This window comes from Canis lupus, chromosome 18 (assembly GCF_048164855.1).
Source record: "Canis lupus baileyi chromosome 18, mCanLup2.hap1, whole genome shotgun sequence".
NCBI classification, from domain to species: domain Eukaryota; kingdom Metazoa; phylum Chordata; class Mammalia; order Carnivora; family Canidae; genus Canis; species Canis lupus.
Window position 1 is genome coordinate 53,055,308 of NC_132855.1, and position 20,343 is coordinate 53,075,650.

The 20,343-nt window shown below is 41.9% G+C and overlaps 1 protein-coding gene and 1 long non-coding RNA gene across 2 annotated transcripts; one reads left to right on the forward strand and one right to left on the reverse strand.

Moving 5' to 3' along the window:
• Positions 1-8,352: 8,352 nt before the first annotated feature.
• On the forward strand, positions 8,353-19,624 carry GARIN1A (golgi associated RAB2 interactor 1A). Its single transcript, XM_072784475.1, has 5 exons — positions 8,353-8,625; positions 11,975-12,159; positions 13,113-13,362; positions 15,074-15,192; positions 19,259-19,624. Exons 1-5 carry the CDS (start codon positions 8,473-8,475, stop codon positions 19,452-19,454), a joined length of 903 nt encoding a protein of 300 aa, XP_072640576.1. The 5' UTR covers positions 8,353-8,472; the 3' UTR covers positions 19,455-19,624.
• LOC140609219 (uncharacterized) lies at positions 8,407-11,369 on the reverse strand. The gene is made up of 2 exons (XR_012011147.1): positions 11,167-11,369; positions 8,407-8,716 (listed from the first exon to the last, which is right to left on the reverse strand). It is a non-coding gene; the product is annotated as an uncharacterized lncRNA (long non-coding RNA).
• Positions 19,625-20,343: the final 719 nt, after the last annotated feature.

The window sequence follows — 20,343 nt, forward strand, 5'->3', positions numbered from 1 at the left end:
TATTGTACTATGGTAGTCATTAGTGCTGTTTAGCAAGAATTTCCAGCTTCCCACCCATGGGCACATGGTACCGTCTGCCTCCATGATCCTTAGTGGATAGCTGGGGTTATGTGGCTCACCTCTCAGTAGCAGAGTACAAATAAAAAATATAGCTGACTTTTTTTTTTTTTTGGTCTCGGATTTCAGGCACTGACATGTGCCAGTAGCTATCCTAAACATATTAAATTTGATATATTTTCTCATTCTCATACCTTCAACCCATTTGGGGTGTTTTTAAGTGGGAGAGCTGCCCATGAAAGTCACTTCCCCAAGCAGTTTAATTGAAATGGTTTATAGGGTGCCACAACCTTTGTGAAGTCTTCACTCTATGACAACTTAATCTACTTGGAGATTTTAACAACAGATGTGATGGCCATACCCCTGTTTTGATCTTTCCCATGAATAGGGCGACCTGCTGTCTCTGTTTGCCTGGCAGAGGGATTTTTCTGGGATGCAGTACTTTAAGGGCTAAAACTAGGACAGGTCTGGGTAAACCAAGATAGCCCATCAGTCATCCTGCCTACACAGCTGAGTTTGAAATAGCATTTGTCATTGTAAACATTTCTCAGTTTTATCTGTTAACTGTTAGGGATGAGAAATAGTTGTTTCTGTGAACCCTGCAAGCCCTCTGATTTCTGTAATCACTTTACAGCCCTTTTATCTACTTGCAGGCTGGCCAGTTCAGTTCTTGTCTGAGCTAATCTTGTGCTTTGTCAGTGGTAACCAATAGTACCCAATTCAGGCTGCTAAAATACAGTTCTCGACTTTCCCTTACTTCTTAGATTAGATCAGGTATGTCTTCTCAGTTACTGCAGGCAACAGTTTTACCAATACTTTGCTACTGTATAACATGAGTTGCTGGCTTCCCAACTTTTAATAAGATCACTTTGCTGCCCTCGAAGTAAGTAAATGTCACACATACTAAAGTTTATTGTTTCAAATATGCAACACGCCCTTCTATAGTCCTGTCTTTATCAGTTGAGGGCGCGTTAGGTTAGGTTAGGTTATGCTGCAGCAACAACTCTTGAGTTCTCAGTAGCATAAAGCAGAACAGTTGCCTAAGGCTGTGTTCCCAGGAAGCAGAATTGGGGCCTAATCAGAAACTATTCCCTTTCCCTGGGGTAAGGGACCTTCACTGCTTCTGCTCAGTGGCACATCATGATCACTAGGCTGCTATGTTTCCTATTCCTCCTCTTCTCCCTTAGTGCATTCATCTTGTCCCTGTTCCACCAATATTTATTAAATGTGAGGGGGCTTATCTTTTTAATTTATAGGTCTCCATCTCAAGCCACATCAGAAACTGGTGTAGAGATTATTGTGCATCACTCAGAGATTCTTGAATTTGAACTTGATGTAGCTGAAGGGAATTACTGGGTTGTCTTCTTTGGGGAGGTATGGTGAATGTATATCATCTGCAGGAGGGATAGTGCGCTGAATGATTACTGACCAGAAGTCATTAGTGGTTGTCATTAACGGTCTTCAAATACTTCTGCCCTTGCCTTTCAAGCATATGATAGAAGTGCACTTCGGGACACCTTTGTGATTGGACAAGGCCATGAATTAGTTTTGGCCGATGAGTTGTGAGTAGAAGTGACTTGTGTCGATTCTAGATCAGAACACTTAACCACTGGTTCAAAAACCTTAACCTTTCCTCATCCACTACAATAACCAGCAGTGGTCCAAATGAAACTGCTCCATTAACGTAGGTCCTGGAGTGAGGATACCATGGAGAGGAGCCCTTTACGATACCTGATGAACATGTAGTGTAAATAAAAAATAAACCTCTATTGTGTTAAGCTACTGCAGCATAACTTGGCCTATCCCGACTGATACACTGCCTTCAGCACCTGCTGGCTATTGCGCATAGACTAAGATTTCATTACTACCTACCTCCAATAACATGCATCAACAGTAGCAGGGTGGGGGGAAGAAACATGTAAACCAATAATGTAAACCAATAATGTTTCATGGTTCTGTGATAGGAACATGTATGGGACGTGGGTACATAAAGTTACCTTCTGGCCGGAGGCAGATATTAAAAGGAAAAGCTTTTAGAGCATCTGAATTTTAAGAAATGAATAGGTAGCCACGCTTAGAAACTTTTCCTTCTAGAGGGAACTGTGAGCAAGGACAGGAGGGGAGCCTAAGCACAGCATATTGAGAAAGTTGGAAGTAGAAATCCTATCTCCTTATTAGCTTGAGGCCTTAGCTCTAGTGCCATCTACTGGAGTCTAAGGAAGAAGGAAACAGTAACTATAGGCTGTGTAATGCTTTCCAGATTTAAGGACTCTGCCCCTAAAGTTAATGATAGATACCAGAATATTAAGGCTGGAAGATAGGCTCTAGTCTAACACTGCCCAATAAATATATAATGCAAGCCACATACTTAATTTAAATTTTTCTAGTGGTTACACAAAAAAGAAACAAAAATATATTTTAAACACATTTAACCTAATATACTAAAAATACTATCTCTGCATGTAATCAACCTAAGAAGTTATTTATGAGATCAATATTTTACTTTTTTTTGGTACTAAGTATGTATTTGTATTGGTATTTTACACTTAGAACATATCTCATTTGGGATACCTAGGTGGCTCATGGTTGAGCAGCTGCCTTTGGTTCAGGACATGATCTCAGAGTCCCAGGAACAAGTCCCAGGATTGAGTCCCACATCAAGCCTACTTCTTCCTCTGTGTATGTCTCTGCCTCTCACTGTGTGTCTCTCATAAATAAATAATAAAGTCTTTAAAAAAAAAAACATATCTCATTTGGATTAACCACATCTCAGGTGCTCAGTAGTCACATGTGGCTAGTGGCCACTGTATTACACACATAGATCTTTTCATTTTACTACAGAGGAAACGGAATAAAGGTAAGTAACTTAGATAATATCATTGAATTAATGGGTGCTCGATTGCTAGTTTGCAGCTCTTTTTTCTACAACGTAATTTTTTTTTTCAAGGACCCCTTCAAAAGGCGGGATAGCAAAATAGTTCAATAATGTGCTTTTTCACCCCCAGGTTATTCTTGTGTGGACACGTGAGATTTTTTTTCTTAAGAAAACCTATTGTAACAAATCAAAATTATGAAATGCGGGATCCCTGGGTAGCGCAGCGGTTTGGCGCGGGCCTTTGGCCCAGGGCGCGATCCTGGAGACCCGGGATCGAATCCCATGTTGGGCTCCCGGTGCATGGAGCCTGCTTCTCCCTCTGCCTATGTCTCTGCCTCTCTCTCTCTCTCTCTCTCTCTCTGTGACTATCATAAATAAATAAAAATTTTTAAAAAATTATGAAATGACTGTGACTTACAATATTTACACCCTGCTTTGCCCATAGACCATCAAATCCCTTGATATTTTCCAAATATTTTTTCTTTTTAAAAAGATTTTATTTATTTGAGAGGGAGAGCATGAGAGAGCATGAGTAGGGGCAAGTGCAGAAGGGCAGAAGGAGAGGGAGAAGCAGACTCCCCTCTGAGCAGAGAGCCCAAATGGGGCTAGATCCCAGGACCCTGAGATCATGACCTGACCTGAAGGTGGATGCTTAACCAACTGAGCAACCTAGGTGCTCCTCCAAATATTTTTCTTTCATTAATTTCATTGGCTTCTAATTTCATTGATTATGGTCAGGGAACATACCCCATATTACTGAGACTTGTTTTATGGCTCAGCGCATGGTGTATCTTGGTGAATATTCCATGTGCATTTGAAAAGAAAGTGGATTCTGAGTGAGTGTTCTGTGTTTTAGAGAAAGCATACAAAATATTTCTTATAGAAAATATACAAAATAAAAATTTTAATAAAAATTATATAGAGGGGGGTACCTGGGTGTCTCAGTTGCTTGAGCATCCAACTCTTGATTTTGGCTTAGGTCATGAACTCAGGATCATGAGATGGAGCCCTGCATTGGGCTCTGTGCTGAGGAGCCTGCTTAAGATTCACTCTCTCTCCCTCTGCTCCTTTACCCCCAGCTGGAGCGTGCGCTCACTATAAATAAATGATAGATGATAGATAGATAGATAGATAGATAGATAGATAGATAGGGACACCTGGGTGGCTCAGCAGTTGAACGTCTGCCTTCTGCTCAGGGCGCGATCCTGGGATCTGGGATCGAGTCCCACATCGGGCTCCTTGCACGGGGCCTGCTTCTCCCTCTGCCTGTGTCTCTGACTTTCTCTCTGTGTTTCTCTCATGAATAAATACATCTTTAAGAAATTTTACATAAAGTTAGTTGATCTTCAAGTCTTCTGTACCCTTATTGATTTCCTATTTACTTGTTCTGTGAATTTCTGAGAAAGAAATGATGAGACATCCAACTCTAAATATCTATTTCTCCTTTTAGTTTCATCAGATTTTACTTCATGTTTTTTGAAACTCTGTTATTGGCTACATATACATTTAGGATTGTTATGTCTTAAATTGACCCTCTTATCTTTTACAAATGTCTCTCTTTGGGGGATATAAACCATAAGAGATTCTTAATCATAGGAAACAAACTGAAGGTTGCTGGAGTGGAGGAAGGGGGGATTAGGAAACTGAGTGACAAACATTAAAGAAATTATGTGATGTAATGAGCACTGGATGTTATATACAACTGTTGAATCACTGACCTCTACTGCTGAAACTAATAATATACTATATGCTAATTAATTGAATTTAAATTTTAAAAATGTCCCTCTGGGGTGCCTGGGTGGCTCAATTAGTTAAGTGTCTGACTCTTGATTTCGGCTCTGGTCATGATCTCAGAGTCATGGGATCAAGCCCCATGTAAACCTCTGAGCTTGGCATGGAGACTGCTTGAGATTCTCTCTCTCCTTCTACGCCTCCCCCCGCTTGCATGTGCACTCTCTCTCTCAAAATAAATAAAATCTTTAGAAAAAAAATGTCCCTCTTTATCACTTGTATTATTCTTTGTCATGAAGTCTTCTTTGTATGATATTAATATAGCCACTCTAGCTGACTTATGATTAGTGGCTGCAAAGTTTATCTTACTCTGTCCCTTTAACTTATGTGTCTTTATATATTGTGATTTCTTGTAGATAAGCATATAGTTGTGCCTTTCTTTCTTTTTTTTTTTTTTTAAGATTCTGTTTATTTATTCATGAGAGACACAGAGAGAGAGGCAGAGACATAGGCAGAGGGAGAAGCAGGCTCCATGCAGGGAGCCCGATGTAGGACTCGATCCCGGGACTCCAGTATCATGCCCTGAGCCGAAGGCAGGCGCTAAACCGCTGAGCCACCCAGGCTTCCCTGTGCCTTTCTTTTTATACAGACTGGCAATATCTCATTTTTAATTGGAATGTTTAGACCATTTACATTTAGTGTAATTATGAATAAGATTGGGTTGCTTAAATGTTCTAACTTGTTATTTTCTGTTTCCTATTTGTTTTTTGTTCCTTTTCTTACCTTCTTGTGGATTAATTGTGTTTTTCAATGTTCTGTTTTATCTTTACTATTGATTTATTAGCTATACATCTATTTAATTTTTTAATGGTTCCTCTATTCTAGGATTTACAGTAGACATCTTCTAACTTATTACAGTCTTACTTCAAATAGTATTTTACCACCTCATGTATAATGTCAGAACCACACAATACTCCACCTTTATTTTCCCCTCTCATCCTCAGTGTCATTCTTGGTTTGTTTGTTTGTTTTTTTAATATTTTATTTATTTGAGAGTGAGCGAGCGAGAGAGCATGAGCTGGGGGAGGGGCGGGGCTCCCTGGCAGACTCCCTGCTGAGCAAGGAGCCCAATGCAGGGCTTGATCTCAGGACCCCAAGATCATGACCCAAGCTGAAGGCAGATGCTTAACTGATGGAGCCACCCAGGCACCCCCTCTGTGCCATCTTGTCATATATTTTACTGCTACATATGTTCTACATGTAATGTTACATATTACATTGTTATAATTTTTAGTCAATTGTTAAAGAACTTTAAAATTTGTGTGTATATATATTTAAAAATTTTTATTAATGTAAAAATTGTTACTCTAGTAATTACTCTTTGTGTAGATGTAGGTTTATAATTTTTACTATATTTGGAAATCTTCCAGCCCTTATTTCTTCAAATACATATCTTTAACTCAGGAAGTAAACAGTTATGTCCAATACAGCCCTGACCACATGTCTACAACTCTGAACAGACTACTTATAGAGCTAGTAATGATTCTTCCAATATATAATGTACCTTGTACATAGTTGCTTCTCAGCAAATATTTGTAGAGCCATATGTAGGAAGTTTCTTTAACACTTTTTATTTTAAAATTTATTTAAAAGAAATCCATGAGGACACCCGGGTGGCTCAGGGTTTTAGTGCCTGCCTTGGGCCCAGGGCATGATCCCAGAGTCCTGGGATCGAGTCCCACATCAGACTCCCTGCATGGAGCCTACTTCTCCCTCTACCAATGTCTCTGCCTCTCTGTGTCTCTGTCTCTCATGAATAAATAAATAAAATATTTTTTAAAAAGAAATACTTGTTCATGGTAAATAATTCAAATAGTAAAAAAAAAAAAGTATACGGTGAAAAATAAGTCCTTTTTTTCATCACCATTACCAATGCCCTATGCCTCCTAAGCCAATGACGTTTTTATCTTCCCAGAATTTTTCTGGGCATGTTCAAGCATGCATGAGTATGTATCCTTTTGTTAAATACCTTTGATCCAAGTGATAGCATTTTAAATATACTGTTCTTCATCTTTTTCTAACTTTGTAGGTCTCAGTAATCATTCCATGGCCAACCTATGCAACTGACAAACAAGTGTAGTTCTGACATGAATATTGGCTGATTTTTTCACTTATATTAATAAGGTGAAAATGAAGTAACCAAGTTGTATGTTGGAACTTTACACGTTCACCAATGACTTAAGCAACATATTTCCTAAATCAGATAACAGCTTTCATATACTGGAAGACTCCTCAGAGTTATTTTGTGGCTACAATGTAACAGCTACAGACACACTTTTAAGTTTAATTTCCATCATTAACACTTTATCCCTTTGGATAGCCAACAAAATAATAAATCAAGGGTTGATTAGTAGCATTTACTGGTTTCTTTCTTTTTTTTCTTTTTAAGATTTTATCTATTTATTCATGAGAGACAGAGGGAGAGGCAGAGGGAGAAGCAGGCTCCCCACGGAGCAGGGAGCCTAATGCAGACTCAATTCCAGGACTTCGGGATAACCACCTGAGCCGAGGCAGCCGTTTAACCAACTAAGTCACCCCAGTGCCCCGAATTTACTGGTTTCTGTGGTGTAAATAACTCTCAACATGGCTGGTTTGAAGGCAGTGACCAACAGGAGGTTCCTTGAACACACATGGAGAAGAGATAGGCAGTAGTAGCACACCATTATAGAGTATTTTTACCACGTAGGTACAATAGATATAAATAGCCTCTGGAGAGTAGTAAAATAATTAATAATTCAGAAGGTGAGTTTGGGCCATTACCTTTGTTTTTGTATGATTTGTTTAAGTGTAAGCTTATATAATTAATTTTTTAATAATGGCTGTGTTTAATAACCGCTTTGTCAAAATCCTGAAAATTTAAGTTTTCATGATCTCTGTTTTGCACTGGCTCGAGCATACTACTATGCCACACTTTCTCATTTGCCTACTGTTTCCAAATAAATAAGCCTCTTTGCTTTGTGAACAACCTGGTGTTTAAATATATATATATTAAATAAATACATATATTATAAGATTATAATATAATATTTTATTATAAATTAAAATATTATATTAAATTAAATTATATTAAAATATTATAAATATTAAATTAAAATAAAATATTATAAAATATTTTATTATAAAATTATATTATTTTATTATATTATAAAATTATGATATATTATATTTATATTAAAAATATATATATATATATAATCATTTTATCCCATGAAATGGGGTAGGAGAGATGGGGGTGAATTGCTTGCCTCTGTCCTAAGCTTTTCTGGCAAGGTGAGGGCCTGACTTTAGGTGATCAGTTCACTCAGAAACTTTTTGTGAGGGCCTTCACTGTCGGGGGAGAGGATTGAGGGCTGTGGGTTTCCTGGGAGCCTGCCTTGCTGTTCTGGCCAGCTCACTGCTGTCTTGGCATAACCATAGTGCAGTCATTTTCCTCATGTATACAGAGAGAATTAGTGAAAAATGGAATAAGACTACATGACTGCCAGTATGTAGTGCGAAGGGGAGATAAAAGGCCCTGCTCCCCCAATCTTTCCTTGACTTCCCTGTTTGTTACCTATCACATTCCTTGATGTCATGCCTGCCATTGTGAGCCGACAGGCCCTCCCTGGCCTGGTGGACAGCCTGTAAGTCAGGAGGGGAAGTGGAGCTGTGGAGGTGGGGGGAGCAGTGGTCACACCAACATCTTGAAATTGGGCTGGGTCTGCGTGGAGCCCCAGAGATGTTCCCCAGCCCATTCTTCCCAAGAACCAATGAGTAAAATTAGGGGCCTCCCACCTGAGGTCAGGGAACCAGGCCCTGGAGTGGAACTTGGGGTGGAAGATGGCCTTCTTTGTCAACTGATTCATTCTCCAGAATTCAACTTGTTCTCTGACTCAGTGGTGTTTGAAAGCAACTTTATCCAGGTACCCGTGTGCAGCTCAGAGCCCACTCTCTTTCCCTTTCCAAAACTTGTTCCTGAAGGTTGGTCCAAAGGAGCTGTGGCCTTGGAAAGCCCTGGGGAGGAGAAGGAAGCCGCTATGGCTAGAGACCACCAGAGGGTCTGGATCCCAAATTCAGCTCAGTTTATGCCTACAACATCATGGGGCTCCCCGCAAGTCATAGGCTTTCAGGAAATAGAATTATACCCTGCAAAAGGGTACATTAGAGCTCAGTCTCCAAGCAGGGTCCATATGCACCCTCTCAGAATGTCTGCTCTGAAATCCAACTTCCTCTCTCTGGGATGGTTTGGAAACAGCCTAGTTGGAGAGCCAAGCCCCTAGAATTGGCCTTGCCCAAATTCTAAATCTCCTAAAGGATAGTGATATGGCCAATGGAAGTGACCATTTTGGGCCTGGGAAGCATGGGGCCATTGAGAGTATGAGGTGGTCATTTTAGCTTTTGGCACATGGCATATGGTGGAACATGTGACTCTTAGTCTTGGGGTCGTGAGTTCAAGCCCCACATTGGGGGTAAATTTTACTTTTAAAAAATGCATTACATCTCACTGAGGGGCTGCCCGCCTCCCTCTAGAGATCTAGCTGGGACCTGCACACCTGTGTTGCTTTGCAGGTGTGGCATAACCAGCTCCTCAGTTAGCAAACTGTGTGCTGTGTGTGGGGCAGAAGATGTAAAGAGAGATTAGATAGTGTCCCTGGCCAAGGAGCTTATGAATTTGTCAATTTAGAGGGCATGTTATAAAATGGTAACTGCTAAGAAAGCTCTGTCGGGTGGTTTGGAACTGCTGATCCCTAAAGCATGAGCAGAGAGAGGGGCGCCAGTGTCTAGGGAGTTCAGAGCCCTCTTTCGACTTTGGCAGTTGAAGAAGCCTCCCCCAAAGAGGGGGTTACACCATTCTTTGAGGTATTGCTGAGACTTTGGTAAGTGGAAGAGCAGGGGGAGGACATTCAGGCCAAGGTACTTCGAGGACCTGGGTAAAGGCAGGAGGCTGGAATGCACAGGGAGGGTCTGCAGTCAGGAATCCCTGTGACGGAGTCATAAAGCAATGAGGAGTTACAGGAGAGGGTGGAGACAATTTGAGCTTAGCTTGGAGACGCATTCACACAACAGCAAGCTCCTCCCTTACAAAGTCCCCCAGATTTCAGAGAGCCAGTTCATGGCTCCTGGTGCTCCCTGGTTCCTGCACTACTCCAGGAGGCTGCACAGTGGGGCCATCAGCTGGCAACCTAGTGGAAGGTGTGCTCCTTCCTAACACAGTCTCGGTGGAGAAGGAAATTCAGACTCAGGATACCAAATTCCAGTCCTTTCTATTTAGGTGTGATATTTTGACAGGAGGTTTACTCTCTTAATATGTTCCCTTTGACATGATATTAAAATTGTTTAGATTCTCTGGATGGATACGTAGCAACTCGGGCAGCAGAAAACTCAGACTGTACTAGGGAGGAGAAAAGCCTGCCTGCTGAAGCTGCCCCATGGGGGAATTAAAAGTTTGAGGGGCACCTGGGTGGCACAGTCAATTGAGCATTGTATTCTTGGTTTCTGCCCTGGTTGTAATCTTTTTTTTTTTATTATTATTAAAGATTTTATTTATTTATTCATGAGAAACACAGAGAGAGGAGAGAGAGAGAGAGGCAGAGACACAGGCAGAGGGAGAAGCAGGCTCCATCAGGGAGCCCAATGTGGGACTTGATCCCAGGTCTCCAGGATCATGCCCTGGGCTGAAGGCGGCACTAAACCGCTGAGCCACTGGGCTGCCCCCTGGTTGTGATCTTGGGGTCGTGGGATCGAGCGCAGCATTGGGCTCCATGCTCAGCACAAAGTCTAAGATTCTCTCTCCCTCCTCCTCTGCCCCCCTCACTCATGCTCACTGTATATTAAATAGATTAAATAAATCTTTTTAAAAATGTTTACTCGAAAGGATCCAAGTTACACAGTTAGGTGGCTCTCTTTCTCCCCTCTCCTCAGAATCACCCCTCTGCTATCACCTCTAAGAAGCATCACCCAAGAGCCCCGGTGATGCCCCGGTGGCTCAGCGGTTTAGTGCCCAGGGTGTGATCCTGGAGACCCAGAATCGAGTCCCACATCAGGCTCCCTGCATGGAGCCTGCGTCTCCCTCTGCCTGTGTCTCTGCTTCTCTCTCCTCTCTGTGTATTCTCATGAATAAATAAATAAAATTTAAAAAAAAGAAGTATCACCCAAGAACATTTATTTAGCACTTACTTTTAATATGTGCAGCCCTGTGTTTTATAATACATATATGACTCTCATTCCACAACATGGGCTCCAAGAAATATTTTTTTCTTCCTTCAAAATAAAAATAGACTTTTCTAGGAGCACCCTCTAGTTAGGTTTGCGGGAACTTAAATTTCAGTCCTTCCTGTGGCTTTCCTCTTGTCCCCAGTGAACATGGCTGTGAAATGGTTCTGATGGTCCTACAAAGTCTAGAACATTGGGACTAGGTCCTCTGGTCTTGGGAACATAGGGGTCACCCTTCAAATGTTCCTTACCCTGATCCCTGTGGTTCCTTGGAGGCTTCTCTGCCCACTCTGGACAGTGAGGTGGGGGTGTCTTAGCTGAAACGCTGTGTCCAGTGCCAAGCATCCAGTCTCCCTGTCTTTCCACAGCCTCAGATGCTGCAAGAAAACAGGTTCTTAAGTTTATTCAAGATCCGGCAACAACCTGGGCCCTCCCTGATGCTGGGCTGCCTGAGTCTTCCCCATTCAATAGCTCTTACCTCACTCTCCTCCTCTTCTAGAACTTTCTTTACACAATCTCCCTTCCAGATCATTAGAAACCTGGCTGGCTTCTTCAACCCAAGGATGAAGGAGTAAAATGTCGATGTCTCTCAGCTTTTTCTTACTAATGCATCTTTTTAACATTAAATAAATGTTATACCTAATGAGGTTGGGCCAAGCATGAGGTAGACTCTTGATTTTGGTCAGGTTACGATCTCAGGGTTGTGGGATCCAGCCCCACAAAGGGCTCCCTGATCAGTGTGGGAGTATGCTTGTCCTTCCCCTTTCTCCTTTGCCCCCCTCCCCATTTCAAATAAATAAATAAATAAAAATCTTTAAAGCTAGATAAAACAGAGGACACAAAGAAGGGTAACACAGTTTCCTGTTACCAGTAAACTGATCTGTCTGGGGAAACCCACACAAAGATGGATGCTGATCATGGCCCAGCCCAATATACTGCACACCTGCAAGAAACCCAGGTGCTCTAAGCATGTCACCAAGTTGAAGTGCTGCAGCACTTGTATTTGTCCACCCTGTCTTCTGCTTCTCTCTGACCTATGTACCTGGGGCTGATTTCTAGGTCACTAAGCCCGGGAATTGGATGGATGTCTATGAAGGGTCTACCACTGTGATCCTTGGGGTGACCTCCTCGGTGCCCTCCTTGCCACTTCCCAACGTCCTCCTGATGGCCAACGTCACCTGGCCCCGGGGTCAGTTTCCCTCCTGGAGCACGCCTGATTGTGCTCCAGAGGTCACCCTCAGCAGGTAAAGTAAGGCTTGAGGGAGGGGCCAGAAGAGGTGGGATGACCGCATTGTTTTGCAGTTGGATTTTAGATAAAAGAAAGGACAGTGTGTTCATGTATAAACTATGTAGAATTCATTCATTAATTTAACAAATGTTTATTTAGTGTCTGAGTGTACTAGGCACTGTGCTTGGTGCTATGGGTATAGAGTACTAGTCCTTGTCTCAGCCTGGTCTTTGAGGATCTTGGCTCTTATTTATTTATTTATTTATTTATTTATTTATTTATTTATTTAGATTTATTGCTATTGATTTATTTAATATTTATTTATCTCTATATTTATATATTCATATTTTTATTTGTATATTGTCTTTATAGATATATAAATCTATGTATATTTATAGACTTAGAGGGTTCCCCTCCCCCCAAAAGGTGAGGGGTATGAAAATCAGATGGGATTATGGAATATTCAAATTGAAAAAAAACCTACTGGATGTATAGAACATTCATTCTTCTTACTCTCAACACAGCTAACTAGGATTTGGGGCAGAGATCTGGAAATGGAGTCAGAACACCTCAGTTGCGGGTCCTACTTATGAAGATCTAAACTTTCGCAGATCAGTTAGCTGTTCTGGCCCTCAGTTTCAACATCTATAAAATGGAATTAATAATATCTTTCTTTCATCAAAGGGTTGTTGTAAGGATTGAATGAGATGTTATGCAACGACTATCAGCCATTATTATTGATGTGGGCAGGTTCTTTAGTGACAAAGGCCCTGGAAGTCAGAGAAGAGTTGTTCTTGGTAATCATTCCCCCTTGTAGGCTTCGAGCTTTCTCCCAGGGGCATCTCCCCTAACCCACTCAAGCAGAGATAGGAGGGAGCCTAATGAGGATGGGCCAAGTGTGAGGTAGGCACCACATGATTGATTGAACTGGTGAGCTTTTTGCTATGGGAATTTCCTGGTTGTGTCTAGGATTCTCCCCCTGAAGTTTGTGGAGCTACAAATCTGTGACCGGCTCCAACGCATCCTGAGGGTTAGGACCGTGACTGAAAAGATCTACTACCTGAGGCTCCATGAAAAACATCCAGAGGCTGTGTTTCAATTCTGGATCCGCTTGGTGAAAATTCTGCAGAAAGGTCTGTCCATCACCACCAAAGACCCGAGAATCCAATTCACTCACTGCCTGGTGCCCAAAATGTCCAACAGCTCCACTTCAACAACAGTAAGTGAGGCTTCCAGCCAAGACCTACAGCGAGTCGGGGGCACAGGGCGCACGGCACCTCAGAGGATGATGGATATTAGAGTCTAGTGTTGTAGGGACCAACTCCATTTTCCATGGCCAATGAGGCACACACCCTGAACTGAGGTCTACAAACATGAAAAGCAAATTCATTTACTTTTCCTAAAAAAGAGCTATAAAGTGCTTAACTCACTTAAAAATTGTTTCGTCGGGTTTTCCCCTCCCAATATTATAAAGAGATAATACTCACTGAAGAAAATTAGAAAATTATAGAACAATTTCTCCCACTTCTTCCCAACCCCACGCAAATCACTTGGAACATTCTGCATATTTCTTTTCCTTTCCAGTCTTCCATTTTATTTATTATTCTTTTTCTTTTTTATTGTTTGATTTTTTTTATTAGATTTGGCATTAAAGTTATGCTGTCTTCTTAACATCAACTGAAGAATTTCGCATGTGCTTTCACATCATTGAGTATTTCAAAACTTTGAAAACATTTATTCTTTAAAGGTTAGAGGCTAGATTGAATTTGCTAAGAGTCCATCTCATCCAGGTTCTATCTATCTATCATCTATCTGTCTATCTATCTATCTATCTATCTATCTATCTATCTATCTATCTACCTATCTTCTCCAAGTTTTTATTTAAATTCCAGTTAGTTGGCATACAGTGTAATACTGGTTTCTACTAGTTTCAAGTGTAGAATTTAGTAATGCATCACACACTTACAGCACCTGGTGCTCATCACAAGTGTCCTCCTTAATCCCCATCAACCTTTTAACCCATCCCCACCCACCCCTCAAGCAACCCTCAATTTGTTGTCTATTGTTAAGAGTCTGTTTCCTGGTTTTGCCTCTTTCTTTCCCTCTGTTCATTCGTTTTGTTTCTTAAACAGTTTTCCATTTTAAATTAATTTTTACTTTATAGATTTGAGGATATTAAATATATAATGTTTCTGAATGTTGCTTTTTCGACTTAGATTACATCAGAAGCATTTTTCCATTTCTTTTTAAAGCTCTTTATGCACATCATTTTGATAATTTCATGCTGTTCAGTAGTTGTATGAATGAATTAAAATTCACTTTGCCATTCTCCTATTATCAGCCACTTCGAATTGTTTCTAACTTTTCATTATTGTAAGTGATGTTAAAACAAGCATTTATGTGTATGGTCCACATTTCTGATTGTTTCTCAGAATAGATTATTAGAATTCAAAGGGTATGAACATTTTTAAGGCTCTTGATATATATGGCCAGATTATTTCCAGGAAGCAAGCTCATGCAGAAGTATACTCTGCAATGCCTTCCAACATACAGAAGGCTTTTCCTGGACCTGCTTAGGGAAGAGGCACAGAAAGAAAGAACTTAATAGGCTGGATTGCCTAAGACTTTCAGATTTTAGTATCTAAACACGTTCCTCTTGTGGAATTAGGTATCCTATGGCCTCTTAATGTTTGTGAGCAGGAGCCATAGTAGCCCATCAGAGAGAGGAGGTGATCCTGCCATGGTTCAATTGTGGTCTGAGGATTCTGAGGTTTAATGTTTAAGGGACATTTCCCAGGTGTAGGCCCAGGTGTAGTTTCCCAGGTGTAGGCCGGAAGATTCAAGTGAGTTCCTTCAAGGTTCTGGCCTGAGGAGGTCAAGAACTGTCCGAGGGCAGACCTGGTTATCTGACTGTAAATTTCTCCACCCAGCCTGAAAGCAGCCTCCCGTCATCCACTCAGCCCAGCGAAAACTTCATGCTGTTGGCAGCTGAGCAGACCAGTGGCAGTTTCTCGAATATCTCAGGAAGACCCCAGCTCACAGCAGACAGGTGGGGTCCTCCACACCGGTTGCTCCAATATCCCTTCCCGCAGCACTGAGCCATGGGTGGTGTCAGTGACACTCTCTGCCAAATTATCTCAGTTCCTTCTTTTTATTCTAGATAATTATGTGAATGACTTCTCCCCTTAGTTTTATTATAAGCCTGTCCTTGAAAACAGGGTTTGTGGCTGATTGGTCTGAATATATCCTAGGCAAATTGTAGTGCTTTCATATAGACAGTGCTCAATAAAAGGAACGAGAGATGAGTAAATTAATTTGAAGAAAGTTAAGCTAATAAAACAGGCTTAAGGAGTTAAATATTCACTATCTCCAGTCCCAGCTCATCAGGATTCCCTGGGTAAGACAGTTCTGAGTTCTCTTTACCTCACTTATCTGTTCTGTAAGATGGACAGAATAAACAGTAGGCCAAAGTGGAGATGGCTCCAACACCATTTACTAATTTGCTAAGTAATTATATTGGACTCTATGCAACAAGTGATGGAAAACAAAAGCAAAAACATGCAACTAATACATTGAACAATTACTACTTGAAGGGTGTAATCAAAATGTAAATGTATTTTTGTTTCCCCCCTTTTTTTTAAATTTTATTTATTCATTCATTAGAGACAAAGAGAGAGAGAGAGGCAGAGACACAGGTAGAGGGAGAAGCAGGCTCCACACAGAGATCCCAATGTGGGACTCGATCCCAGGACTCCAGGATCACACCCTGGGCTGAAGGCGGTGCTAAACAGCTGAGCCACCCGGGCGTCCCATTGCTTTCCCTTTACAATTTCTTCAGTGGGAAAAGTTTTCTTCCTGCCCCTAGATAAAAGCTGGTTCTCAATTCTGAAATTAAAATGTCTGGTGCCTAATAATGATCAAAAACTCTGAACTGTTTGCACCTTCCCTCAGCCTGGCCTCATGTTCAGATGGTCCTTTATAGTGGGCACTGGGTTGTCACTCCTCTTGTTCTCTTTCTTAATTTGAAAGCTCACTTTTTCTCTTAGGAGCTTTCTTGGGTTCTTTGAAGTCCCATACCTGATACTCCTCTCATGCCCCACTGCAACTCTGGTGATGCTCTGACACCTTCCTTTCATCTGGCCACCACCTCTTGGACCCTGACTCTGCCGCCATCCACGCCACCCAGACACTAGCGGTCATAGCCCCTTTGCCCTTTAAGGGAGTCCCCTTGGGCAGGACTTGTCATGGCTCCAGGCTGGCTCCCACTCTCTCTTTCTGGTATGGTCCACATTTGACCCTCAGGAAATGTCCTCTTAGATTTGACAAACCACTGGACATAGAAGCAACTCCTCTTCACTCTGCCACCTAAGAGACCCTGCCTTCCATCTTTCCCACCCTTCAGATTTCCTGAGTGGGAGCTCTGCCCCTCCCTACTGGGCCTCCCAGGACCTCTGGGGCCATGGCTCAAGGTCCCTGGGTGGTCCCGGGAAGCCCTTCTCTCTCAGATTGAGGGGAAAAGGCAGCAGCTTTAGACAAAGGACTTTCCATGCTACCTTAGCCTCCCTCTGGGGCACCGTCCCAATGCCAATGATGGTCATGCTGGGTTGGTCTCCCAGGTCACTGTGTGCCTTTATGTGTGCTTTCCAGGCTTGTTTTTGGTTTTGTTTTTAATCTCAAGGTAGTTTTATTGAATTATATAAAATCTTCTTTGGATACTCTATATGTATTGGATCATCTTTGCTTATCTAATAGAGCTGTCACTTTCTCTTTTTTTCTTTCTTTAATTTCTGCTTTTGTCCCTTTATTTCTCTTAGGGCATTATCCGCTTTGTATGCTCTTGTATTCTTTCTGGTTTAGGCTTCATTTTGGAAATCTTCATTTCTTTAAAAATGTCTAATTCTTCAGTTTTATCACCATGTTTATAAACCTTTTAAATTCTGAGTTGTGTTGTTCTTTCATATATTCTATCACTTTCTTAATTTCTTTCAGCTCATTTTGAAATGCTGAGTTGTGGTTTTCACTTGTTTTGCTGGCTCATCTTTTTAGTGTGCTTTCATTGTCTGTAAGCATTTATTATGCTTCATATACTCTTTTTTTTCCTTATATAATTTTTCACAGGGTTTGATTACTCTTCTTTTCTGATGGTTACTTCTGATGTGAAATGATTTTTCTGAACTTTGGGAAACGAGGGTGGGTCAAGCTTTCTGGTCTGGGCTCTAGGTTGTCTTTGTGAAGTGTTTACGGCCTTGTGCTTTCTAGGCCTCCTGGGGCTGCGTTCCTCTTCCTGTCTTTAGCTGATCTCTCTCTCTTTTCTTTGCTTCCTCAATTTAGACCCCGTTTCCAATGGTTTTTCCTTAGTATGAGGCTGTGTCTTACAAGAGAGAATGTTAGATGGCTTTGAAAGTTCATAAGGCACGTATTGCGCCAACCCCTTCCGCCTTTACCACAGCCAGACCCCTTGCACTTCCTCCCAGTTTCCTCCTTCTCAAACTGTCCTGCTGCACTTCCACTGAGAACCTGTGGGAGGTTGGGAGCTCTCCTGTTTTCAGATACATCAGATGCCCTGTTGCTTCTCTTTGCTCCCTCATACACAGATGTGGACACCAAGTGCATCTTAATGCCCTCTGTAGCTGAAATTGTTTATCACGAGCTTTTTCTCCAGCAGGTCTTTATCTGTGAGCCTGAATAGAAGTAGGAAGTAGTTGATTCCCCACCCCACCCCCCCACCCCCACCCCCAACCATGATAAGTTTGCTTCCGTCAGGTGCCTCAGAGATATTACTGGCTCAGGAGAAATTTTTTTATATTAGTTTTTCAACTTGGGAGTTCTTGGACCATATGCCATTTCAGATTTCAAAAGAGCATAAGAATTTTCAGGAGAGACTTTCCTTTTGACTCAGAATCCAGGTGGATATAGATGAAGCTGTGGCACCAGATGCATTTCCTTCTGGTGCATCCTTTCACAGAGAAGGTGGCTTTGAGAGTTCTGATTTATGCAAATACCTCAGTCAAGTCCCTGCCTTGCTTGGGCCCAAGACTTTACCTCCTGTGTCTCATGGCCATGAAAATACCCAGGGCACAAAGACTGACGAGTCCCTCGGGCACCCCCAGCTTCAGCCCGCACTTTGCCTGTCTTTAATATTTGGCCCCTGGGATTTTTCTTTGCTTTTTGTGGGTTTAACAATGCCTTTAAAATTATGTGATTAGGGGCAGCCCTGGTGGCGCAGCGGTTTGGTGCTGCCTGCAGCCTGGGGTGTGATCCTGGAGACCCGGGATCGAGTCCCACATCGGGCTCCCTGCATGGAGCCTGCTTCTCCCTCTGCCTGTGTCTCTGCCCCTCTCTCTCTATGTCTATGAATAAATAAATAAAGTCTTAAAAAAATTATGTGATTATATTTTATCTAGCATTTCTAGGTGTTTTATACGAAGATTTTTTTAGATTATTCGGCCATTTTGCCAAGTGCTAGCTACATAACTCTAAAATTAGTTTCACTTAAAAAAAAAACTCAGTGCATTCCTCTTTGAATAGTTACAGTGTGAGTGATTTTTATTTATTTATTTTTGTGCTTTTTTATGGTCCCCCCCCCTTTTTTTTAATTTAAAATGAGCATGTATCTCACTTAGAATCAAAATTTTTAAAAATTTGGCTACACTGTTTTTCTAGACACATTAAGTGGCTGTGACTTTTTTTAAGTTGTTAATGTTTCAGAGAATTGTCTTAAGGTTTTCTTTGGCTTAGGCTGCTGCCTGGCAGTTTATAGTAGGCATCAGGCAGATCCCAGTGGGCTCAGATCTCACCTTTGAGTCTTAACACATTAGGTTCACGACATATAAATGCGACACCTAAGGTTTGGAGGGGTGTCTGTTCCACTCCAGCAGAGCAGGCCTTAGCTTGAGCCTCTTGCCTGCTGGGCTTTCTCTGCTCAAGTCACTCTTGATATATTATACTGTATATGCATGTGTCACTGCCAATCATTGCCACATTCACATCTATGTTCAAGGCACGTGTACAGGAAATAACATAATTTTAAAACAGTTTTTAAATTAAATTCCTAACAATGCTTTTTTTTTTTTCTTTTATTGCTTCCAACGACCTCAATTTCTGGGCTCCAACAGTAACACCAATGTTGCCATCAAAATAGACAATTTGGACAGCTATCAGACACCCGCAAGAGTGGTATCTCCAGTCAATTTGAACATACCCATGAGAGCTGCCTTGAGCCACAGTCTCTGGGAACAAGAGAATCCAGATGAACACTTCCTGCAGGCTCCTGTTGCCAGTTCCCTAGGAGAGAACCTTTTAGGACCCTGATACCTGGCCAAAACAGGGTGATCTTCCCTAGCTTCATTCAGTGCACTAGCTACAACCTCCTTTAATGCTGTTTTCCCACTGTGGGCCAAAAGACCATGGGAGAGGTATGATGGTGCTTATAACAAAGTGCTTCTGTACTTCCACCAATAAACCTCCAAGTGAGTTCCTAATTGTTAGAGGTTGTGCTCTGTGGGGCTTCAGGCTCGGGATGGACTTATTAGGAGCAGAATCTCACCCTCTAGGGAGGTAAGTGGGGAAAATGTTCTGCTAAGTTGAAACCCCAGAGCAGCCAAGCAAAGCCAAAATATCTAGTCTGGAGGAAAGGGCCAGGGGGAGAAACTCAACTTCCCCTTTCAGAAGGGCAGGGGAATCAGAGGCAGAACTGCTACAAGCCCAAAGTGAAAGAAATCCTGAGAGTGATGCTGACCAACTGGGAGATAACTTTGCATTGCCCCACTTACCTCAAGCAACAAAGTGAGCCTTTACCACCCCAACTGCCATGTTAATGTATAGATATGAAGGCTCACCCTGGGCCGTGCAAAGCTTGATTGCTAATAAAGATGTGGCTTCTGGTAGGGATGACGATGACCACCTGTCACTGGAAGTCCTACTTGTTTTGGTGCTTCCTACCCTGGACCTAATGGAAGCAACCTGGAAGATACAGTAACTGTGTATATCAGAGACAGAGCAGGAGCTTGGGCCAACCTCTGGACCAATGGCAGATAATCACTTGGAAAATATTACCACAAGATTCCAGAAATATTCATCAGGCTCCTGCTAGATGTCAGACACTGAGCTTGATGCTGGGTATGTTAGAGAGAAGGAGATGGACAAGCTACCTGCCTTGAGGGAGGATGCGGGAGAGATACTGAGCCCTATTCTGGAGACA